At 45.3% G+C, this 25,637-nt stretch overlaps 1 protein-coding gene across 1 annotated transcript in view; it reads right to left on the minus strand.

Annotated features, from left to right (window-relative positions):
* Positions 1–670: 670 nt before the first annotated feature.
* Positions 671–25,637, minus strand: part of PDPN (podoplanin) — a 35,938-nt gene continuing 10,971 nt past the window's right edge. The window contains 5 exon segments of the mRNA XM_023195279.2: positions 671–2,726; positions 4,200–4,311; positions 4,874–4,912; positions 8,599–8,728; positions 12,136–12,269. Of these exon segments, the coding sequence (XP_023051047.2) occupies positions 2,720–2,726; positions 4,200–4,311; positions 4,874–4,912; positions 8,599–8,728; positions 12,136–12,269 (422 nt within the window). The 3' untranslated portion in view covers positions 671–2,719.

Below are 25,637 nucleotides of genomic sequence, written 5' to 3' on the forward strand. Positions count from 1 at the left end.
AGACAGGGTCAGGGTGAGCAAGGAACCGTGAGGCGTCGCACAGCAACAGGGATTCACCTCTCCTGAGGTCAGGTTTCTAGGGAGGACTAGCAGGGGCAAAATGAAATTGCTCCCTCACCTGCTTTTACTCTCCAGTGCTGCGAAATTAAGAATCAGGCGGCCAGGCTCAGTGGCTCACACCTCTAGTCCCAGCACTTTGGGAGGGCGGAGGCAGGGAGATCAAGACCATCCTGGCCAATGTGGTGAGACCCCATCTCTATTAAAAATACAAAAATTAGGTGGGCGTGGTGGATAGTCCCAGCTACTCAGGAGGCGGAGGTTGCAGTGAGCTGAGATGGCGCCACTGCACTCCAGCCTGGGCGACAGAGACTCTGTCTCAAAAAAAAGAATCAGGCAAAACCTCATTAACCCTTTGGGACCAGAGAGGGTGAAAGCCCCCAGGTGCCATGTGTCTCCCCTGCCCATGCTTCTGCTTGACCTACTTTGGCAGACCTAGCTGAAAGGTGTAGGCGTGTTTTCTTCCTGTGGAATTCTTTCCTCTGGCCATCTATAATCCACTCTCAAGCAAGGCAACAGGCAGGCGTTTACCTAAGTTGTAATCTTATCTGGAGATGTTCCCAAGTGTGGCCCAGACTTGTCTGTTTTCCAACAAAGGTCTGACTCATTGTTATACACAATCATCTGTTTTATTTGAAAACATGTCTACACTGCATTGAGCACCAACACAGGTGTGACCAAGAAACCCACAGTCCTGTCCCCGCAGGCACTGGGTCCAGTGTATGACTTGGGGTGGACTGTTATTTTTCACAGTGAGGAGGGAAGAAAAGATATGAAAGAGAAGATGGCCATTATCCCAACTCCTGTTCAGGAATCTGAACAACGAAAGTGAAAGTTACTTAAACTCATCCAGCTCTTCTCATTCCCCTTCTCTCAAACAGCTGATGTTCAAATATGGAATCTGAGGAAGGGCACAGTGGCTCACACCTGTAATCCCAACACTTCGGGGGACCGAGGCGGGCAGATCACGAGGTCAAGAGATCGAGACCATCCTCGCCAACACGGTGAAACCCTGTCTCTACTAAAAATACAAAAATTAGCTGCGTGTGGTGGCGGGCAACTGTAGTCCCAGCTACTTGGGAGGCTGAGGCAGGAGAATTGCTTTTTGATGTCCTGACACATGTACAATTGCCGGGAGGCGGAGGTTGCAGACTACGTTTCAAAATATATATATATATATGTGGAATCTGAGCCGGTGGGGCCAGCTGGATTTGGGAACACATAGACACACTGTTTAAAATAACATCCACACGTTATTGCAAAAAATGGGAGGAATGGGCTGTGCTTCTGACTGATAGTTTACTTTTTCCTGTTTTACGAATGCTTACAAATTTAGTGGATACCAGAATTGCACAACCGCAATCACGATACAGCATCTGCTCAGTATAAAAACTTTGTTTAGGGAAAAAAAAAAAATCCAACGGATATATGGGAAGAGAAGTGCCAGGCTGGATGGTGCTGAGATGGAGTGACCCCTTGGGCTCCTTTATTTCATTCTTTTCAATAGGACCCCACAGATATTTGTGGTATGTCATGAGGACTGGGGATAGCTTCTATTTTTAAACCAGGTATTTAAGTCCAGCTGCTTTTAAAATTAAGATTGTACAAAATGATTTTTGTTCCCTGTATCTTTCCTCAGAGGCAGAAAGTGAATGTTGTTATAAAACTGGCAGATTTTATTTCTCATACGAGAGGCTCACATAGGATTTCTTTCTGCACGGGGGCCAACGTGGCTCTTAGTTTCAAAAACACTTGAGCCACTAGCACCATGAAGCATCCAGCAGCCTCCTCGGCATCCAGGCTGAGATATCCATATTCCAGAACAAAGCAGCCAATCCGAAGGATATGCATCATTGGGAAGAGAGAAGGCTGCCCCGTTAGCCCTGGCTCCCCATCATCTGAGGGAAGTGGAGGGGGCAGGTGGGAGCAAGCTTGAAGTCATGGCTGGAGAAGGATTTGGGTAAAGCAACTCTAGGGGCTGCCTGGTGGCCTACTCAGGAGATACAAAGTGCCTTTGAGACTATAGACTTCCTGCTTGTGATCTAAAATGGATGTCTTTGAAATGATTAATTTGGACCAGCTAAAGGCAGTTGCTCATCACGTGTTATCCAAGTTTAGATTTTCTACTTGATTATTCACACCATATCAGGCTTTAAAAGATAGAACAAACTAGACCAGAATATGTGGTACATTTCAGCAGATCAGCAATTGCAAAACGCTGGTGCTATTTACTGACGTGGCACTGGATCCAAGGACTCCGTGGATATAAATATTTCCAGATTCCTCTGCATTTTAACAATAACAAGAATGGTCAGATGGAGACACATGGTTACAGCATCTAACATCGATCCAACGGTCCAGTCTTAGTTACAAATCAGCTTATACAGTTTTGCTCCATTTTCTACGAATTTTGTCTTTCAAATCATCTTTTAGAGAATGTATATTCAAAAACATGTTTGAAAGGCAAATGTTTAGAGGAGCCAAGTCTGGTGAATGGTCTTTCCTTCAGTTACTTTGGCAAGCAGAGAGGTCACCGTGGATTCCGAGTGGGCTGGGCAAGTGTTCCACGGGTCATATTCTCCCACGAGCTCAGGGACAGGGTGCAGAATCAGAAATGGTCTTTTTTAAGCATGTTGGCAGCAGGGCGTAACCCTTCAGCTCTTTAGGGCCTGTGAGAATAGAGAAAGGTGACAGTTGTGTCTCTTAGTAGCATTGTGACTAGTAACCCCACGAGCCCTTGTTCCTACTGTCCTTTGCTCTGAATCCTCCCAGTTCTGATACCTGGTGACCTCTCGTTCCTGACATTCCTCCTCCATCCCTTCGTCCTCACACAGCAGGGTCAGACTCCCTGGCTTTTCCAAACATGCTGAGTCGACAGCTGTGTTGTCACCTGTATCCCTCAACCCTCCAGGTGTGTTACCACTTGTCCTCTGCCCTCCCCTCCATCATATATCATCCCCCCAACAAATATAAGAAAAACGTTTCTGGCCAGGTACAGTGGTTCACACCTGTAATCCCAGCACTTTGGGAGGCTGAGGTGAGTGGCTCACGAGGTCAGGAGATCGAGACCACCCTGGCCAACATGGTGAAATCCTGTCTGTTACTAAAAAATACAAAAAATTAGCCGGGTGTGGTGGTGCATGCCTGTAGTCCCAGCTACTTGAGAGGCTGCGGCAGGGGAATAGCTTGAGCCCAGGAGGCAGAGGTTGCAGTGAGCCATCCAGCCTGGTAACAGAGCAAGACTGTCTCAAAAAAAAAAGAAAGAAAGAAAGAAAAAGAAAAAGGTTTCCTCTGACCACGAGTGTAACTATTCTGAATTCTTAAGGAAGTTTAATAAGGAGAAAAAACTTCTTCCCTTCATCAGTAGTCAAAGCTAGGAGTCCATGACCACGTGTGTGGGTGCATGCAGGGCAAGAGTAGGAGATCTCAATGAAAAAGACTCCCTCCTTCAGGGGAACTCCTCATCAGAATGGGCTGCTAACTCTGTGACAGGTGCTTTTCTAGAAGCCACCTATCTCTGACGGCTGGAGGCAGGCTGATTAGGCATCAGGTTAAAACTTGGTTTGGGTTTTCTTCCAAGTTCAGTTAGTTGGAAAATTAAGACGAGATCAAACGTGATCAGATCTCAGCAGAAGTGAGCTTACAAGCCATCTCTGGCTCTAACTCTCTTCTTTTGGAAATTTATAAGGCTTAAGTAGACATCTGTTCTTCTGAGGAAACTTCAGATGTAGCCTTTCTCAAGATTAAGGGGCTTTTTCTCATTTTTAAGAGACAGAGTCTTGCTCTGTCACCCAGGCTGGAGTGCAGTGGCATAATCATAGCTCACTGCAGCCTCCAACTCCTGGGCACATCTGAACCTCCTGCCTCAGCCTCTCAAAGCCCTGGGATTCCAGGTGTGAGCCACTGCACTCAAAGCCCCAAGTAAGGAACTTTGGAACATGACCATTATACCAGAGATTATTTTTTTGAGACAGGGTTTTACTGTGTTACCCAGGCTGATCTACAGGTGCCCAGCAGCTGAGACTACAGGCATGAGCCACCACACGCAGCTTACATTGGAGATTTCTATTAGTTCAAAGATTTGAGTTCTAGACATGATAGCCTTCATTTACCTATCACATGGGTCTAAGTTATTTACTTACGAGTACCTTCCCGACATTTTTCGCATAACCACAACGATGATCCCACCAATGAAGCCAATGGCTAGTAAGACCCCAACGATGATTCCAACCAGGGTCACTGTCGCCAAACCATCTGAATGAGGGAGAGAAAAAAAGCATGAGCCCCAGATAAAAAACACATTGGTGATAAAATATGTAATATATAAACAAAGCCACTGCCCTACTGTACATAGCAAATAATGCTCTATGTTGTTTAAGCACAGAGCATTTCTTCCAAAAGCAGAAAATTTGGGCTAGCCTAATCCTAATTTTACGAATGGGAAGATTTCTGGGTCTGAGGATCTATCAACGTAACACTCGCATTGGCTTAAGCGTTCATTTTTGGGTAGTGTTCACGTATGGCTATTAAGTTAGCCCCTATTTTCATCCTTAGTAACGATAAACTGTGATATGATACCATTCCCCATACCTGACATTAAGGGAATAGACTCATCTGAGGTTTGCTTATTTTCAAATACAAGGAATTCCCTTTTCTCTCTTAAAAAAGAAAAGCTTGGAATCTGTTCTCGAAGGTTTTCTATTCTGCTCGCATTGACTGCACTCCAGAAAAGAATGCAATTCGTCTCAACAATTAGCTTCAAAGAAATTTTTTTAAAACTCCAGTAAGAGTGTTTTGATGCCAAAATCTAGCCTACCTTTCTCAACTGTTGTCTGTGTGTCTCCATCCACTTTCTCTGGAAAGAGAAAGATATAATAATGTAGAATTATTAGGGCTTAATAACTATAATTTAACAATTGGCAAAACGTGAACTTACCCAAGTGGAAAGTAGCGAAACATAAACCAACAGGATGGTTTCTTAAATAAATTGGATCAGGGGATTTTTAAGCAAGCCTCGATGTGACACATTGTAACTATTATTATCTAATTTATGAACCCTTATTCACACCAATGGGTTCATAGCACTTTTCCATGTATTAATTTTGTCTCATCTAATTTAGAAAGCAGAGTAAAGGTAACTGAGCCACACAGATCTTAAATAAATGATCAAGAAGTATCAGAGGTTAAGGTAGCAGAAGAATCCAGAGCTGTGGACTCTTAGTCCAATGTCAAGATCACAGAGAAGGGACAGACTGTGAAGAGGTATTACTCATTGTGAGATAATACTCCAGTTTGGGAAGATGTGACCAAGACTGTGATTAGTCTCAATATCTATTTCCTGCTGCTGCTTTGGTAGCAAAATCCAGATTTTTACAAGGCAACAACAGGCCCAGTTAAGTTTCATGAGCGAATACACCCTTTGTGTTTGTGCCACTGTTATTTTAGGGTTTCTATCTGCAGTCAAACCTAGTCTAATAGTTACAATGTGCATATTTGTCACTGTGAGTTTCTTCTGAATAATTTTATGCAATAACCTATTTAAAAATAAAAATGTTTCGTTTTTCTTCTTGACCTCTTTACATAACGAGTCCTTTACTCCTCTGGGTGGTGGCTATTGACTAGTTTGCAGATGGAAAAAAAGTCAAGATGCTTTGATTTAATAAGAAATTGGAGAAGTTAATCATCAATCAGACCCTGCCCGGAAATCTTAGTTCATAGCTTGCAAAATACCCCAGATATCCAGAAGCTTCTCTAATCAGTGATAAAACTAGCCAACTATCATGTAAAAGATGCCTACTTTTTCTAATGGTTGGATTTGAAAACCATCCCTTTTGTACCAAGGCTCTCCTTAGCACAAGGTGCCTCCTTCAAGATGGCCCCCAGGGTACAGGTCCCAGAAGCCGGCACTCCCAGCACAAGCTGAGCCCATGGGTATAGTGTACGTAAGAGCTTGTGCTGACTGTGCTACCCCACTATATAGAACACGGCTGGGTTTGAGCTTTCCCAGAACAAAGACGGCATCAAATCAACTCCCCAAATGTCACTGCTAGAAGTCAACTGCCTGCAGAGGTAAGTCAATCATTTGCTCGTCATTTGCCTACCATGTGGCTGCTGACTCCTGGCTCTTAATGTACCATTATCAAAGACACCATTGGTTAAAAAATATATTACTAAAGTTTGTGGAAGATTTGTTATTATTAAATTAGAGCTTATTAGTGCCATCTTTCCCATCTCCCTCCCAATGGCACTGACTGTGATCATGAGCATGCGTCACACGTGTGCACATCATCGTATTCGGGTGTTTCACAGCAAAACTGAACATCTGCTGCCCTAATAAAATTACTCCTTCAAAACTGCGTGCTAATGACATTTTGGCTCGCTTGTGAAAATGCCTTGGGATAATGATGTATTAAGTAGGAATGTGCCCTAAGTCACAATTTTTTGTGACAGGGAGGGGCAATTTTGTGACAGGGTGGGGCAGGGGACAGGAAGAAACAGTAACATGAGTTCTTTCCCAGGCAACTGAGAATTTTTTTTAAAGGAATAGAAGAGGGGTATGAAGCATGATAGAATATTCAAGGTGGATGGCACAATTTTCTGCTGCTAATGTATAGCTGTCAACCCATATTACAGATGAGCAATTCTCCAAAATTTTGAAATGTTTTCCAATGATGGTTTATATTGATTATGCTTTCTTTGCTTAGCTCTACTTGGCTTTCTCTAGTGTTTAAATGTTAATCATTTCTTTAACAGCTTGGAGTGAGTTTCAGGTTTTATCTCAAAGCCCTTTATAAGGCTTTCCCCCCCCTCCCCCACACACTGTGGTAAAACACATACAGCATAAAATGTACTAAATGAACCATTTTTAAATGTACAGCTCAGTGGTATTAAGTACATTCATACTGTTGTGCAGTCATCACCACCATCTACCTCCTGAACCCCTTTCATCTGGCAAAACTGGAACTCTACCCACTAAACAGTAGCTCCTCATTCTCCTCTTTCCCCAGCCCCTGGCAACCACCACTCTACTTTATGTCTCCATGAATTTGACTATTCAAGGGGTCTCATATAAGTAGAGACATACAGTGTTTTTTTTTGTACTGGTTTATTTCACTTTGCAGAATGTCCTTAAGGTTCCTCCATGTTGTATTATGTGTCTGCATTTTCCTGCTCAAGGCTGAATAATACACCGTCATATACACCACATTTTGCTTATCTATCCAACTATCCATGGCCACTTGAGTTGTTTCTATATTTTAGCTATTGTGAATAATGCTGCTGTAAACATGGGGGTACAAAAATTAAGCATTTTTTTAAATCCTAAAAAGAACCATAGTTTTTAAAACCAGATTGGTGATTGATCCTGGAAATGCAAAAGGGACAACAGAGAAGAGCTTTCTAGGTGTTCTGATTTGCGACTAGTTTGGGAAACCACTGGTTTAGACGTGATCTTTCTATGGAAGACCTATCTAGATTAAATGATTCACATAAAATTTCTCAAGTTAGCCAGCACTTACTGAGGTTTTCACAGGATTCATTCATTTTCTCTCCCACCCTTATCCACTATAAAATAAGGCATTCTTTTTTTTTTTTTTTTTTTTTTTGAGACAGAGTCTCGCTCTGTTGCCCAGGCTGGTGCAGTGGCACAATCTCAGCTCACTGCAAGCTCTGCCTCCTGGGTTCACGCCATTTTCCTGCCTCAGCCTCCCGAGTAGCTGGGACTACAGGCACCCGCCACCACGTCCAGCTATTTTTTTGTATTTTTAGTAGAGATGGGGTTTCACCATGTTAGCCAGGATGGTCTCGATCTCCTGACCTCGTGATCTGCCCACCTCAGCCTCCCAAAGTGCTGGGATTACAGGAGTGAGCCACTGCAACCGGCCAGTAGTTTTTAAAAACCCCAAACAACTGAACTTCTCAAGAAATCTCTAGAAATAGGAAGTGATCTCTTTCTATTTCTTAAATGGACAAACATTTTTCCTCATCCTCATCAGTGATGATCTAGATAGAATAATAGCAAAGACTCAAAAAACTCCTCCATTTTTCTCCAAGGTGTTCCAGTCATGGGGCTGTAGGTGCCAACTGTGAGCCACAACCCAAATCCTGGCAAGACGGGTTGGGAACAGATTCTTGCGCCATGCATACAGGCATGAACTCAACGTAAAGTGGTAAGTATTCCTATAGAATCTATGAAGATCTACAGAGGGTGGCTGAGTGTTGTGCCCTTGGGTGTCAACGCAAAGTTCTTCGCGTCACATTCTATCAGCTTGGGGTCCGCCATGCAACCTCAGTAGTTACTTAACTCACCCTGTGCCAGTGTTATCACTAGTTATTCCAGGTAGAGAGATATATTCAGCAACGCACGAAACCAAATGTATCAACTCAAATCGAATTCTGAACCTACCATATAAAACTTGGTTCAGAAGTCATTCTTGCAGACCAGTATGCCCCCTATTGATTATTATATTTGCTGGTGGACTTTGGAATGCACCGATTATGCAAAAGTAGATCAGCCTCCATGGAGGTGGCTGGTTTTCTTACCTGTGGAGTGACTGGTAGCCACATTTGAGGCTGTGGTGCTCGGACTTTGTTCTTGGGTGTCGACTGTGCTTTCTGGGGTTGGCAGATCCTCGATGTGAATGTCTGTTACACTGATGACATTTGTTGCCACCTGTTGTAGGTGTAAATGAGAAAAAACAGGAAATAAAGCTTACTGTCTTAAAATACACAGCCTGCCTTATAAGATAAAAGGAGTTAAGGTGGCATAAAAATATGGAACGTATGATGGCAGAATATGAACAGAAACAATTAGGTCTTGAAGAGACAGTTGTACACACACGTTCATAGCAGCATTACTCACAATAGCCAGAAAGTGGTAGCAACCCAAGTGTCTACAATATGGACTATACATGCAACAGAACATGATTCAGCTTTCTTTTTTAATTTTTAATTTTTATTTTTTTAAGATGTAGTTTCACTCATTGCCCAGGCTGGAGAGCAATGGTGCAATCTTGGCTCACTGCAAACTCCACCTCCCAGGTTCATGCAATTCTCTTGCCTCAGCCTCCTGAGTAGCTGGGATTACAGGCATGTGCCACCACACCCGGCTAATTTTGTATATTTAGTAGAGATGGGGTTTCTCCGTGTTGGTCAGGCTGGTCTCAAACTCCTGACCTCAGGTGATCTGCCCACCTCGACCTCCCAAAGTGTTGGGATTACAGGCATGAGCCATCATGCCCGGCCTATTCAGCTTTAAAAAGGACAAACATTCTGACACATGCCATAGCATGGATGAACCTTGAGGACATTAAGCTAAGTGAAATAAACCACTCACAACAGACAAGTACTGAATGATTCCACTTACATGAGGTGCCTAGAGGAGTCAAATTCATAAGATAGAAAGTAGAATAGTGGCTGCCAAGGGCTGGGGGAAGGGAAGAATGGGGAGTTATTCTTTCATGGGTAGAGTTTCAGTTTTACAGGATGAAAAGTTCTGGAGATCGGTTTAATGATGTGAATATACTTAACACTACTGAATTGTACACTTAAAAATGGTTGAGATGATAAATTTCATGCTATTTTTTAAACCACAATACAAAACATACGCTAATGAGCACCTCCTATGGGCCCAGCATGGTTCCAAGCCCCAGGATTATAATGTGAATAATATAAATTCTCTGCTCTCTTGAAGCTGACATTCTGGGGCGGGGAAGCAGAATATGAACGCTTAGTAGGTAAACAAGTACAAAGGGTGGTTTGATATGATTTTGAGTGCTTTGAAAGCAATATAAGCTAGACTTGTCTAGACTAGACTTAGACTAGCCTTTGGAAAACTTATTCTGTAAAGGGCCAGATGGGTAAATATTTCAGCTGTACAGGCCACACCGTCTCTGTCCTAACGATCAACTCCACTCTTACGATAGGAAAGCAGCCAGATAATTCTCAACTGAATGGGCATTGCTGTGTTCCAATAAAACTTCATTTACAAACGCAGTGGGCGGGCCAAATCTGGCGGGTAGTTTGCTGACCTAAGGGCTAGAGGGTGACTTCTGATGTGGGGGGTGAGACTACTTTAGGCTGTTTGAGACGGCATCAACCTTAAGAATTGTAAGAAGGCCGGGAGCAGTGGTTCACGCCTGTAATCCCAGCACTTTGGGAGGTCGAGGCAGGCGGATCACGAGGTCAGGAGATCGAGACCATCCTGGCGAACACAGTGAAACCCCGTCTCTACTAAAAATACAAAAAATTAGCCGGGCGTGGTGGCGGGCGCCTGTAGTCCCAGCTACTCCGGAGGCTGAGGTAGGAGAATGCTGTGAACCCGGGAGATGGAGCTTGCAGTGAGCCGAGATTGCGCCACTGCACTCCAGTCTGGGCGACAGAGCGAGACTTCGTCTCAAAATAAAAAAAGAATCGTAAGAAAATGTCAGCCATTCTGTAATTTTCCCCTCGTCCCACTGTAATGATTCTTCCCGCCAAAACTGTCTTTCAAGTTAGCCAGTTGGGCTCAGTTTAAATTGTGCTGTCCCCAACTCCAGCCAATGGACATAGTAGTAGGGACAAACTGCATTAAGAATAAAAAAACCCTTTCACTCCTTTGTTCCGTGTGCTCTTGTGACAACCAGTCCTGTGAGAAACACCCTTCTACAGAAATAAATTTGCCTTGGTGAAAAATCTTTTAAGTGTTCGTTTTCTCTATGACTCTGAGCTTTACTTCCAACAGATGTGGGGGTGAGATTACTATAGGCTGTTTGAGATGGCATCAGACTTGAGAATTATAAGAAAAAGTCACTCATGGAAAGATCTGGGCAGTGTTCTGGGCGGAGAAAACAAAAGCCTAAGTTGGAACAAGCTTGGTGTGTTCAAAGGTCAGAAAGGCCAAGACGGCAGAAATACAGAAAGTGAAGGAGATGCTGGTGCACAGGTCAGACAGGCAGGCAGGAACCTCTGTTCTGTTACCAAAGAAATCAGAGTCCCTCAAAGGTTGAGGGTGAGGCTCATTGACCTCCTCAATCCCTCCCAGTGCCTGGCACCTTGTCTTGTCTATGGCAGGTATGTAACACATATGAGTTAATTAAAATTCATCAGGTTAAGAATGTGTTGGTTGAGAGGCTCAATAGTCTATAATCATGTGGTTTGTGGACTGGTTCTAGTCCTGTTTATTACAAGTCTTAGTGAGAAAAGAAATGGAGACTGACTTTCTAGTCCTGTTTATTACAAGTCTATAGTGAGAAAAGAAATGGAGACTGACTTATTTATTTATTTATGTATTTATTTATTTTTTGAGGAGGAGTTTCACTCTTGTTGCCCAGGTTGGAGTGCAGTGGCGCAATCTCAGCTCACTGCAACCTCCACCTCCTGGGTTCAAGCTATTCTCCAGTCTCAGCCTCCTGAGCAGCTGGGATCACAGGTACACGCCACCACGCCTGGCTCATTTTTGTATTTTTAGTAGAGATGGAGTTTCGTCATCTTGGTCAGGCTGGTCTCGAACTGCTGACCTCAGGTGATCCACCTGCCTCAGCCTCCCAAAGTGCTGGGATTACAGGTGTGAGCCACCGCGCCCGGCAGAGAAGACATATTTAGAACCCTTTATAGCAATGACATTGCCACAACACCCAAGAAAACTTTCACTGCATTGAAAACTGGGCTGTAACAGAGAGAAAATGTAAAATCCTGGCTCCTTACCAATTTCAGAAGCTTTGGCTTCTACATTCAAACCACCGGCGATCAGCACACCAGCTACGTGGATGAAATTAGGAAGGCTGGTAAGTCCTCACTTCACGTTGTTGACAGATTCTTGGAAACTGTGACTTTAGGGAAAACGACATATAGCAGGTCCTCAAATAATGTTGTTTCTTTGTAAGTCATTTTGCTTCAAGTCACAGTTTCCAAGAACCTATCAATAACATTAAGTGAGGACTTATTCTTCTTTGTTGAGCCGCATCACTATTCCTTGGAATGGTGGCTCATGCTGATTTTACAGATAGATATATTTAGATATACAGTAAATTAATATACATCATAACCTTGTATGTGATCACATGCCTACAGAAAACATTCCTCTCTTCCCAGGACACTGACCGGAGTTGTCAAGCCAGACTTATAGCGGTCTTCGCTGGTTCCTGGCGTCACCACATCATCTTCGGCACCTGGCATTGCAACGCCGCCTTCCATACCTGTAGTCTCAATGTCATCTTCTGGCTGGCCCGTGCTGGCTGAAGAAGAAAGATTGAGTCAGAGCTTAAGGTGGAAACAGCATAAGCAGACCGAACTTGCCGGCTACATTCGGATTATTTTCTTTTCCATTTCTTTTGGAAATTTTTGTTTTATTTTTGGGGTCCTTTTTCTGGCTTACTGTGGTGCCAGAAACCAAACCATTCTCCTTGCAGCACTTCTGGTACATCAGCACCCTGGTTATCTCCGTTGCAAAGCAAAGGAATATGAAAACATTAAAAGGTAGAGCAGCCAGCCCCTCCCTGGGGCCCCACCAAGGTGGCCTGGACAGGGGACGTACATCTTTCCTTTTCAATAAGGAACCTGATTCTTCCTGGTGTCATTTCATATGATGAATTAATATATTCATCTAGACCTAAAAACTCTAAATTAGAATCAACAGGAAAGATTTCTAAACATATCCCTTTGCAGACTCCATGCAAAACTGGGGTCTCCATCTTTTTATTGATTTTGTTCTTCTTTTCCCTTTCTTTTCAAATTATTATTATTTTTTTTTAAGAGACAGGGTCTCCCCTCCGTTGCTGAGGCTGGAGTGCAGTGGCACAATCCTAGCTCACTATAACCTCAAACTCCTGGGCTCAAGCGATCCTCCCGCCTCAGTCTCCAAAGCAGTGGGGACTACAGGTGCTCACCACCACATCCAACTTCCATCTTTTTTTTTTTTTTTTTTTTTTTGAGACAGAGTCTCGCTCTGTCCCCCAGGCTGGAGTGCAGTGGTGCAGTCTGGCTCACTGCAAGCTCCACCTCCCGGGTTCACGCTATTCTCCAGCCTCAGCCTCCTGAGTAGCTGGGACTACAGGCGCCTGCCACCGTGCCCGGCTAATTTTTTTGTATTTTTAGTAGAGACGGGGTTTCACCGTGGTCTCGATCTCCTGACCTTGTGATCCGCCCGCCTCGGCCTCCCAAAGTGCTGGGATTACAGGCGTGAGCCACTGCACCCGGCACCATCTTTTTAAAATCAAACTCTCTCCATTTAATTGTGAGACTGCTGTTCACTTCGACAATTAGAACCATAGGCTCTGACCACAGACCTCATAGATTACATGGAGTTTTACCTCTTACTTTACAGTTGAGATTACCGTCTATAAGGGAGGGTCAGTAATCTGCTTAGGGACGCCAAGATGCCAATAGAACACTTAGTAACACCAAAAGCCAAACTAGCTGGGTGCAGTGGCTCATGCCTATAATCACAACACTTTGAGAGGCCAAGGTGGGTGGATCATTTGAGGTCAGGAATTTGAGACCAGCCTGGCCAACACGGTGAAACCCCATCTCTACTAAAAATATAAAAATCAGCCCGGTGTGGTGGGTGAGCACCTGTAATCCTAGCTACTCAGGAGGCTAAGGCAGGAAAATTGCTTGAACCCAGGAAGCAGAGGTTTCAGTGAGCTGAGATTGCATCACTGCACTCCAGCCTGAACTCAATCTCAAAAAAAAAAAAAAAAAAACAAAAAACAAAAAACACACACACAGCCAAACTAATGAACTGCCCCTGGCCCTGGCTTTTCTGCATTAACATTTGGACAAATGAAGTGTCATGCCAATGAAAAAGGTTTCTGGGCCAGGTGTGGTGGCTCACGCCTGTAATCCCAGCACTCTGGGAGGCCAAGGGGGGCGGATCACAAGGTCAAGAGATGGAGACCATCCCGGCTAACATGGTGAAACCCCGTCTCTACTAAAAGTACAAAAATTAGCTGGGCATGGGGGTGCACACCTATAGTCACAGCTACTCGGGAGGCTGAGGCAGGAGAATCACTTGAACCTGGGAGGCAGGGGTTGCAGTGAGCCCAGATCACACCACTGCACTCCAGACTGGCCACAGAGCGGGACTCTGTCTCAAAGGGGAAAAAAAAAGGTTTCTGGTGGAGCAGGGGATTGGAGTGGACTACCAGGTTGAATTCTACAATGAGAGACAGAGCAGATAACAACAGTATCCTCTTCTTCAACTTCTGTTGCAGTGATCCAAACCACTCATGACTATGCTCAACCATCATCTCTAAAAATCACCAAACAACCCTCTTCATGCATTAAAAACGTGACTCATTGGCCATGGGCTTCTTCCCTAGACTCCAGTGGTTCTGGAAATTCCATGACTAAAACACTGTTGCAAAAGAAACAAGCATACACATCCCGGGAGCGAGGGGAGGGAGGTGCTTGGAGACTCCTTTATGTAATTAAAGAGCAGATGTTTGTCTCTAGGCAGCACTTACATTAGCAATCCATTGCTTGCCTTAAGATACCTTATTCTCCCCACTGCTTAGACAGCCCAGCCAGAGGCACAGCTAATAAATATTTGATTATAGCTTCTTTGATGCCTAGAGGGAGGAAGCCTCTGAAGTTCACTTGTTCTATGAGCCTGCTCTTTGATTCTAGAGTCCTAATTCAGTAGAGATAGCTTTGGATGAGCTATCTAAAGATTTTAAACATTTTTTTTTAAATCTGGGGGTGTACGGCAGGGGGTTTACCAGTTAGCAATAACTGAGTATTTCCGTGCATGCAAATGGTTTGCCTCTCTTTGTGGCCTTTTGCAGGAGTAGGGGTAGAGGTAAGGCTTGGTGATTGGTTCCTACAAAAATGCATGACTTGTAGTGCAGGCAAACATTTAGTGTATTTATATTGAGCTCAATGGCAAATATCTCTTTGCCAGACAATAGTCCTTGTTACAAAATGTATTGAGCTTCCCATTTTATTTTCTTCCTCCCCTGGTTTGAATTTAGTTAACAAATCATCAATTTTAAACATGGTTTCTAGAGCTGTTCAGTACAATCACTTACTTATTTGGTGTATCTAACTTAAAACAATCCTTGCTTTAAAAAAATCAAGTGCTCAATGAAGTTAGTTTGAATTCTTTCATAGAAAGCTCAGTTCATTGAAAGCGTAACTTGATAAAAATTCCTTCTTGTTCTTTTCTACTCTTGGCCCGCAGAGCAGAGTACTAAAATCGCTCTGAATGGACAAAAGGTGTTTTATGAATGACAGTCAGGATTAAGATGCATGTCTTTGGTCTCACCGCCCTGGCATTCTTTTTGCTCCATGGGAAAGTTCAACTTTAACAAGAGATCCCCAATTGTCCCTCTTATTATCTTGGCTGAAGGCTTCCCTGGATGAAGAGTTCCTACTAGGCCAGCTGCCGAGTCTCCAGCCAGCATCTGATGTTCTCTTCCCCTTCCTCCTGAAATTCACGTGCTGATGCCTTCACTTTCCAATCCTCTTTTCCCCAAGACACATGTGTGCACAGGCATACAGACGCACACACGCACATACAAGGATGCACATATGTGCGCACACACAATTGTTTCTACAAGCGTAGAGTGACGAATTTGCCATCATAAACCTGTACCCACAGCCTGGCTTGCAAGTTCAGTTCTGGAGTGGTGTACCCGCATGCTCACATAAACACCCTTTCCTGCCACACCCAGCCTCAGCCGAACACGGCTCAGTGGAAGTTTCCAAATGCCGCAGCAACCGATCCACTTACTTTGAAATTCGTTGTTGTTGTGATTCTTTTAAAAAGCTAGGCTGGGCTGGGTGCGGTGGCTCACGCCTATAATCCCAACACTTTGGGAGGTGGAGATAGGTGGATCATGAGGTCAGGAGTTCAAGACCAGCGTGGCCAAGATGCTGAAACCCATCTCTATTAAAAATACAAAAAGCAGCCGGGTGCAGTGGCAGGCGCCTGTAACCCCAACTACTCAGGAGGCTAAGGCAGGAGAATCACTTGAACTTGGGGGGGGGGGTGGTGCAGAGGTTCCAGTGAGCCGAGATCATGCCACTGCACTCCAGCCTGGGTGGCAAAGTGAGAATCCGTCTCAAAAAAAAAAAAGGCTAGGCTGAAGTTTCCATTTCCCAGGAGAAGATAATCTGATAAATCATCTGTCTCTTGGGGTTCTTAATTTTGAGAACAAATAAACTTAAGATAAGCAATGCGTATCTATATGAAATCACTGACTATGAATACATTTTATCTTTGCATTCATGTCTAATAACTCTTTACATCGTACATATTACAGGATGGCATTTCACCATGTTGGCCAGGCTAGTCTCGAACTCCTGACCTCAGGTGATCCGCCTGCCTCGGCCTCCCAAAGTGGGCATTTCTTTTTCAAACAGAATTTCTTTTCTTTTCTTTTCTTTCCTCTTTCTCTTTCTTTCTTCCTTTCTCCTTCCTTCCTTCCTTCTCCTTTCCCCATTCCCTTCCCTTCCTTTCCTTCCTTCCTTCTCTTCTCTCTTTCTTTCCTTTGTATTTATAGAGATGAGGTCTCATTTTATATATATATATATTTGTAAAGAAGTCTCAGTACATTGCCCAGGCTGCTCCTGAACTCCTGGTTCAAGCAGACCTCCCACCTCAGCCTCACAAAGTGCTGGGATCACAGGCATGAGCCACTGTGCCTGGCCTGCCATTTCTTTAAAAATACTTTAGAGTTGGCTGGGCGCAGTGGCTCACGCCTGTAATCCCAGCACTTTGGGAGGCTGAGGCGGGTGGATCACCTGAGTCAGGAGTTCAAGACCAGCCTGGCCAACATGGTGAAACTCCGTCTCTACTAAAAATATAAAAATTAGCCGGACATGGTGGTGCACACCTGTAATCCCAGCTACACGGAAGGCTGAGGCGGGAGAATCCCTTGAAACCAGGAGGCAGAGGTTGCAGTGAGCTGAGATCGAGCCATTGCACTCCAGCCTGGGAGACCAAAAAAAAAAGTACTTTAGAGTTTAGATGGAACATTCAATCAGGCTGTTATTGTAATTGTATTGTAATAGTCCAAATTCTTAATAAAAATCTTTTAAATAAGTGTTTTCAGTCTTCTGTTTTTAGTTATGCGTCTTTGATTTGTGGAGCGAGTCGTTTCATCCATTTGTCTTCTTTTGTGACAGTTTTTTCTCTGCACGACATTTCCTCTTGTAAGCACTCTTTGTACCTTAAGAATTTACTCTTTGGCCTAAATGCTGCTGGCATTTTTTTTTCCTAGTTGGCATCTACATCTTTCTTTTGCAAATGACCAAGCTGTATCAATAGTCAAACTTCTTAAACTTGTTTTCTCTTTGACGTCACACTCACAAACCCTTCCTCAAGATCACATAAATATTCACCTATATTTTCCTTATGGTATTGTTCTTATGTTTAATATTTCTATTTGTCTTACATTTATTTTGAAGTATTATAATAAAAGAGAAATATAATTTCCCCCTAAAAGATTGGCCAGTCACCCCAATAAATCCTCTTTTCCCCATTGCTTCAAAACCAGCTGTCATTGAGACAAATCTTCTCTTTCTAATACTATGTCATGGCTGGGTGCAGTGGCTGAGGCCTGTAATCCCAGCACTTTCATAGGCCAAGGCGGGCAGATCACTTGAGGTCAGGAGTTTGAGACCATCCTGAAGAACATGGCAAAATGCTGTCCCTATTAAAAATACAAAAATTAGCCAGGCATGGTAGCACATGCCTGTAGTCCCAGTTACTCAGGAGGCTGAGGCAGGAGAATCCTTTGAACCCACGAGGCGGAGGTTGCAATGAGCTAAGACGGTGCCACTGCACTCCAGCCTGGGCGACAGAGTGAGACATGGTCTCAAAACAAAGAAACAAACAAATAGTATGTCATAGTTACAGGAGAAACTTCTCAGCACAAGGCCCAGCTTAAGTGGTTAAGTGGCCTGGACACTGCCAACTGTCCCCTCTCCACATGGCCCTCTGTCTGCAGACTCTCCAGAACCTCTTTCTAAATCCGTGCTCTCTTCACTATAAGCTCCCAATTCCTCCTCACATCAGCTGACAGCTGCTGAGTTAAATCAGTGACCAAGGAGAAGCTAGAATAAAACTCAGTGTCTAGGGCAAGGAGGAAAAGTAAGTATTCTAACAGGTGCATTTGGGGTTGTTCAAGATCTGGCACTGATGTAGTATTGGAAATTCCACTTAACGTGGAAGATACCTCATTGCCCTAACACCCTCTCACTCACATTTACTACTCACAATTTGTAGGGTTTACATGGTGTCTCCCAACTGACTTGATTTCACAGCAGCGCTGTGGTGGCTAGGCCCTTAGCCTGCCTTCAGAAAGAATCTTGTTAGGCCAGTTTAGCAAGAATCCCCCCAACCCGGACATCTCTTAGGAAATTTCCACCCACTGACCCCCTCATTCTGCTTATGGGCTACAAACCCCCCACTTTTCCTTTTACCCAGAAGTGAACCTGAGCTCTCTTCCCAACTGCAATGCCCCTTATTACAGTGGTCTTGACTAAAGTCTTCCTTACAGTTTTAACAAGTGTCAGAATTATTATTTCTTTAACAAGGTTGGAAGTTAAGTGATGTGGCCAAATGCGGTGGCTTATGCCTATAATCCCAGCACTTTGGGAGGCCAAGGCAGGTGGACGACCTAAAGTTAGGAGTTGGAGACCAGCCTGGCCAACATGGTGAAATACGGTATTCTACTAAAATTGCAAAAATTAGCTGGGCGTGGTGGCACAGGCCTGTAGTCCCAGCTACTTGGGAGGCTAAGGCAGGAGAATCGCTTGAACTGAGGCAGAGGCTGTAGTGAGCTGAGATCGTGCCATTGTACTCCAGCCCGGGTGACAAGAGAGAAACTCTACCTCAAAAACAAAAAGTTAAGTGATGTGCCAAATTCACGGGATTCATTAGCCGACACAAAGCCCAATGTTCTGACCGAATCCCTGGACTCACACATACAACTAATAAGCAGCTGTGCATTTTCGTGATGTGCTCCTCTGGCAGCTTTGGGCTAAAATGCCTGCTCCCTCCCTCCCTGGGTTTTGAGATCCTTCCCCTTCTGCCCACGGGCCATCCTCATCTTCCCAGAAATCAAGTTCCTGGTAGTCAGGAACCATCGCTTCCCCTGGCACCTCACTGCCTCTTATGAAATCCCATCTTGTTAGAATCTTCCAGTCGTCTTATTTAATGACCACAGTCTTGACTTCCTCCAGTGTGTCCCCTTCGTAGGAGAAATCTGGATGAATCTAAACTTTCAGCAACAGCAGGTTAGAAGGAAGGTGTGACTTGCTCTAAAAGGAGGTGTTTCTTTGAGCAGCAGCAGCCCTCTCTCCTCTGAACTGTGCAAGTCAAGGCAGCAGCAAAAACCAAGAATGAAGCCTTCGTGAGTTCACCTCTACAGCCTCAGCTCCCAGCCCTTGTATTCCTTCCACAAATATTTACCAAGCACCTGCTATGCACTGGGCCACGTTCTCAGCACTAGAGACAGAAGTGAACAGCTAAGGTCTCCACTCTCAAGGACTTGAGTACTCCTGGAGTGGGGTGGGGTTACCATAAACAAATAAGCAACACATCAAATAAGCTATTAATCCCAGCACTTTGGGAGGCTGAGGTGGACAGATCACTTGAGGTCAGGAGTTCGAACCCAGCCTGGCCAACATGGTGAAACCCCATCTCTACTAAAAATACAAAAATTACCCAGGTGTGGTGGTACATGCCTGTAATCCCAGCTACTCAGGAGGCTGAGGCACAAGAATCGCTTGAACCCAAGAGGTGGAGGTTGCAGTGAGCTGAGACTGCGCCACTGCACTTCAGCCTGGGTGACAGAGCAAGACTCCGTCTGAAAAAAAAGAAAAAAAAAAAAAAAAGATAGCTTCTTGAACACGTAAGATAGCTTCCCTCATGCCTTCAGATGTCTGTTCAAAGGGCACTGTCTGGCCAGGCACGGCAGCTTATGCCTGTTAATTCCACTAGCACTTTGGGAGGCTGAGACCGGCGATCACGAGGTCAGGAGATCGAGACCATTCTGGCTAACATGGTGAAACTTCGTCTCTACTAAAATACAAAAAATTAGCCAGGCGTGGTGGTGCGCACCCGTAGTCCCGTGCACCCGTAGTCCCAGCTACTCAGGAGGCTGAGGCAGGGGAATCCCTGGAGGCTAAGGCACAAGAATCGCCTGAACCCTGGAGGCGGAGGTTGCAGTGAGCCGAGATTGTGGTACTGCACTCCAAGCTAGTGACAGACCCAGACTCCATCTCAAAAAAAAAAAAAGGAGGGGAGGGCACTTTCTTGGACTGTCCATTTAAGCGAGTACCCCTTCCCTCTTCCACAGCACACATACCTAAGTGCTTATCCACACCCTGCTACCTACTCGCTACTTGTCTGTCCTAATGGAATATAAGTTCGATAAAGGCTGCTTCATCTCATTGTCCACAATGCTTGAAATCCCTGGCACATACCAGGCACTCAGTAAGCAGCTGTTGAGTGAATGGGTGAGTTCCAGACAGGGGAACAGCCGGTGCTAACTAACCCCGAAGCCCAGAATGAGCATGGGGCGCTGCACGGGAGGGTGGGTGGTCAGTGTGGCCAGGTGGAGGGGCTGAGGAGGACAGAGATGGGGCTGAGAGGTGTGGAGTGGTGGTTCTGTAGAATTGTGTAAGGACGGGGTTTCAGTTGCGTTTGGAGTGTGAAGAGAAGCCAGGAGATGTTGAGGAGGGGGTGACCTCAGTTGAGTCCCAGAGGCCACTCTAACTCAAGTGAGTGAGTGGACTGTGTGTATCAGGGAAGGTGCCAGGATCAGGCTGAAGGAGACAGAAGCTTAGATTCTTTCTGTTGTCAAGACAGGGGAGAGGGGTTGGTGCTTACACCAGGACAGTGGCAGTGAGGAGGGAAAGAACTGGGCAGGTGATGGCTGGGAAGTATTTGAAGTCATTACCCACTGACAATCAGAAATAAATGCGGGACAGGCGCAGTGGCTCATACCTGTAATCCCAGTTTTTAGGGAGGCCGAGGAGGGCAGATCACCTGAGGTCAGGGGTTCGAGACCAGTCTGGCCAACATGGCGAAACCCTTTCTCTACTAAAAATACAAAAAATTAGCTGGGCGTGGTGGTTTGTGCCTGTAATCCCAGCTACTTGGGAGGCTGAGACACGAGAATCACCTGAACCTGGGAGGCAGAGATTGCAGTGAGCGGAGATAGTGCCTGCCACACACTCCAGCCCGGGTAACAAAGTAAGACTCTGTCTCAAAAACCAAACAAAACAAAAAAAAAAAAAAGAAAAGAAAAGAAATAAACAAATGCGAATCCAGTAGAATCCTTTTTTTGAGGCAGGATCTTCCTTTGTCACCCAGGCTACAGTGCAGTGGCACAATCTTGGATCACTGCAGCCTCGATTTTCCAGGCTCAAGTGATCCTCCCACCTTAGCCTCCCAAGTAGCTGAGACTATAGGTGTGTACCACCATGCCTGGCTAATTTGGTTTATTTTTTGTAGACCATGGGGTCTCACTATGTTGTCCAGGCTGGTCTCAAACTGCTGGGCTCAAGCAATCCTTCTGCCTTGGCCTCCCAAAGTGGGAATTCATTTTACCACCTGTCACAGCTCTACTGACAAACAACATTTAGGGTAGAAACAGATCTACTGAACAAAGTAAGCCTATCCCTTTGCGATGCTGAGTCTTTAGATGGGGACTTCATCTTGTTAAGTCCTCTACATAAAATTTAGCTAAAGAGCTCCTGTGCCGTTTCCATCTTGATGTGAGGGAGAAGTTTCTTCCACTCCTATTTCTGCGGACCTGCAGCTCCCTAATCTGACTGCTGAAGCAGTTTCTACAGCATTTTATCCTGAACTGGTGACACTGATTTTTAAAGTAAACCAGATACAAGCTGAGTTACCCTTGGGATTTTCAAAGGAAACCTAGGGTATTAGTCAACAGATTAAAGGAGTTATTTCATGTTGCTCAGTGTTTTCTAGCATCTTGGGCTGCCCTAGTGTATAAATGCACAAATGGGCCGGGCGCAGCGGCTCATGCCTGTAATCCCAGCACTTTGGGAGGCTGAGGCGGGCGGATCACCAAGTCAGGAGATCGAGACCATCCTGGCCAACACGGTGAAACCCCATCTCTACTAAATATACAAAAAATTAGCTGGGCATGGTGGCGGGCGTCTGTAGTCCCAGCTACTCGGGAAGCTGAGGCAGGAGAATGGCGTGAACCCTGGAGGTGGAGGTTGCAGTGAGCTGAGATCGTACCACTGCACTGTGGCCTGGGCCACAGAGCAAGACTCCATCTCAAAAAAAAATTTTTAAATAAATAAATAAATGCACAAATAAATATGTCTTTGTAGACAGATGATGAAATGGTACTGGAATGACTTGTGGCTGCTGAGAAGCAGAATTTTTTAAATTCATATTCCAGGAAGTTCTGATTTTCTCCTATAAAACAAACTCTAGGATAACTAATAATTAATTCTGGCACCTCCCCAATTACATTTGAGATAAAGTTATGCTTTTGAAGAGATGTTAAAATGTCTATTTGGAAGACAAAAACACCTACTTCTGTTCCTTTGCCCAGACGCAGGCTTTTGTATATTATTTTTCTATCACACCTCAAAACGAAGCCCAAAAGCCTGAAAATAAACACACCCCAAACCGTAGAAAGGTGCCAACCTCCAACATTTTGCGGCCTCTGCCAACCACCCACTGCAGTCACTGAGATGCTCACATCTCTCTACAGTCCTTCAGCTCAGTTCAAAAATGTCCCAAACTTCGCTGTTTGCTGTTGCTTCCCTTAGTCATCATGAAGTGGGTTCCCGCAATCAGGAGAAAGGCATTAGAATGTTCCCTCTCTCAACTACACCTTTTTTTTTTTTTTAAATGAGATGGAGTCTCGCTCTGTCGCCCAGGCTGAAGTGCAGTGGCGCAATCTCGGCTCACTGCAAGCTCCGCCTCCCGGGTTCACGCTATTCTCCTGCCTCAGCCTCCCGAGCAGCTGGGACTACAGGAGCCCGCCACCACGCCCGGCTAATTTTTTTTGGATTTTTAGTAGAGACGGGGTTTCACCATGTTAGCCAGGATGTTCTCGATCTCCTGACCTCGTGATCTGCCTGTCTCGGCCTCCTAAAGTGCTGGGATTACAGGTGTGAGCCACCGCGCCTGGCCTCAACCACACTTTTTGAGTTGCCCCTTGTGTCCCATAGTCTGGCCCATCTCCTGACCTAGTGTTGAAGCCTTCCTTTGGAATATTGATGTTTTGCTTACAGCCACACCACCCTGAACACTCCTGACCTCGTCTGGACTACTGATGCAACCACTAACTTTTGAAGTCCCAAAGCTTCTTTACACAAAGAAAGCCACTCCCTAACCCAGAGCTGTGGGCCCTCAACTTCCAGCGGCCACCGGGTGTGATCCGCATAATCACTGATGCGGCCAGTGAACTTTCTTCCCCCTTCACCCCTTCCATGGAGCCTGGTAAATTGCTTACTGGACCAAAAGTTTGGCCCTGGAAAGTCTAGAGAACTGTGAATTAATCTAGGCTTTGGCCTGCCTGCCACTCTGCACCCACAGACATGTCCCCTCACTGAATCTTCCTCCAGGCATGCATAGCGCTACCTAAAGTCCACACTGCCCCATAGATTGCTAGACTGGCACCATGGTAGGTATTTAGCAGATGCCTGTTGAGTGACAGCACAAGTACATTTATACATTCAGGTAGAACATTTTTTTCTGAGACAGGGTCTCGCTCTGTCATCCAGGCTGGAATGCAGTGGCGCGATCTTGGCTCACTGCAACCTCCACCTCCTGGATTCAAGCGATTCTCCTGCCTCAGCCTCTCAAGTAGCTGGGATGACGGGCACCCGCCACCACACCTGGCTATTTTTTTTTTATTTTTAGTAGAGACGGGATTTCATCATGATGATCAGGCTGCTCTCGAACTCCTGACCTCAGGTGATCTGCCCACCTCAGCCTCCCAAAGTCCTGGGATTACAGGTGTGAGCCACTGCACCTGGCCAGAACACTTCTTTAAAATTATCTTCTGTATTTATGTCCCTGCCACTGTCCACCAGGCTTCACCCCCGAGTTGTTAAACACCTTCCCCCATAATGAAAGAGACAGTGTCGCTGAAGATAGCACGGCACCTGCAAAGGGAAACTTGGCTGCACTGCCGTTCGATTTCGCACGAGCAGTGCCATGCCCGCTCACGGTGGCAGGTCCTGTCAGTCAGTCCCCGCAGGCTGAGGCCAATGATGAGATGAGACCTGACTGTGTGCTATTAGCACTGGGGGCATGGGACTCTTCGGTAAAATGTAAGAGAAACATGTCAAAGCTGAGGAGATCAGACTCGAGTCACTAGTTCCTCTGGAGAAATCAGGAGAAACCCAGTACATGAAGATGTGAAACCACGTTCCCGGAGTTCAAGCTGGGAGGCAGTCTGCACAGTACCCCATGCCCTAGAGTTTGCTTTGGGCTCTTGGTGGGTGGGGGGGTGTCCCCTCTGGGTCACCTCCCAAAGTTGAGGGCAGCGTCGTCAGGGTTTCTGCAGCTGAACTGGGCAATGAAGAAGAGGGGCCAGTGAGAGGGACTCCATTTTCCTTTCAATAGCAAGGAGTCACATTAAGTCACTAGGCAAATTGAATATTGATGTTTTGCTCACAGCCACACTATCAAGAACGGACAGGATATAAGATCCTTACGACATAATACAGGTATGACATTATCTCTCAGTCAGATCTATCCTCTCTCCCCTTTCAAGAGGGAAAGGAACTGAAATCTCGTGTGTATCTTTCACAGATCTTTGCATTTAACCTCTAAGGCAATCCACAAAGTGTTTTAATAACGAGTGCTATTTGTTGGATTTACGGGAGACTGTGCAAACTGTGGTGTCAGGTGCATGCTCTCTTGAACTTTTTTTTTTTTTTTGAGACGGAGTCTCGCTCTGCCGCCCAGGCTGGAGTGCAGTAGCGTGATCTCGGCTCACTGCAAGCTCCGCCTCCTGGGTTTATGCCATTCTCCCGCCTCAGCCTCCTGAGTAGCTGGGACTACAGGCGCCCGCCACCACACCCGGCTAATTTTTTTATTATTATTTTTAGTAGAGACGGGGGTTTCACTGTGTTAGCCAGGGTGGTCTCGATCTCCTGACCTCGTGATCCACCCACCTCGGCCTCCGAAAGTGCTGGGATTACAGGCGTGAGCCACTGTGACTGGCCACTCTCTTGTTCTTTACAGAAGTCTCACAAACTAGTATCATCTCATTTTTTAGCTGACAATGATGAGGCTGAGAGGTTAAGTCAACTGCCCATGAAATGAGCAAGTGCCAATGCATGGATTAGACATTAACGTCTATTCAGACTCTCAAACCTATGCTCCCAACCACTGTGTCTTCACAGGCACCAATTACTCTTGACAAGCTCCTGGTTATATTCCTCTCTACTCCTAAAGAAAGGTCTGGAGTAGACTGAGCTGCCCTAGATGGTGGCTTCTGTAGATTATTGAGGAGGGGCTGCCAAGGGCACCTGCAGGTTCATCTTTTAGCTCTATCAGTGCCCTTCCAAACCCCACCTCTCCTTCATTGCCCAGGTAAAACCCCCTTCCCTTCAGAGCTCTTCCAAGTTGCCAGGAGGAAGTAATTTCC

Source organism: Piliocolobus tephrosceles, chromosome 1 (assembly GCF_002776525.5).
Source record: "Piliocolobus tephrosceles isolate RC106 chromosome 1, ASM277652v3, whole genome shotgun sequence".
NCBI lineage: Eukaryota > Metazoa > Chordata > Mammalia > Primates > Cercopithecidae > Piliocolobus > Piliocolobus tephrosceles.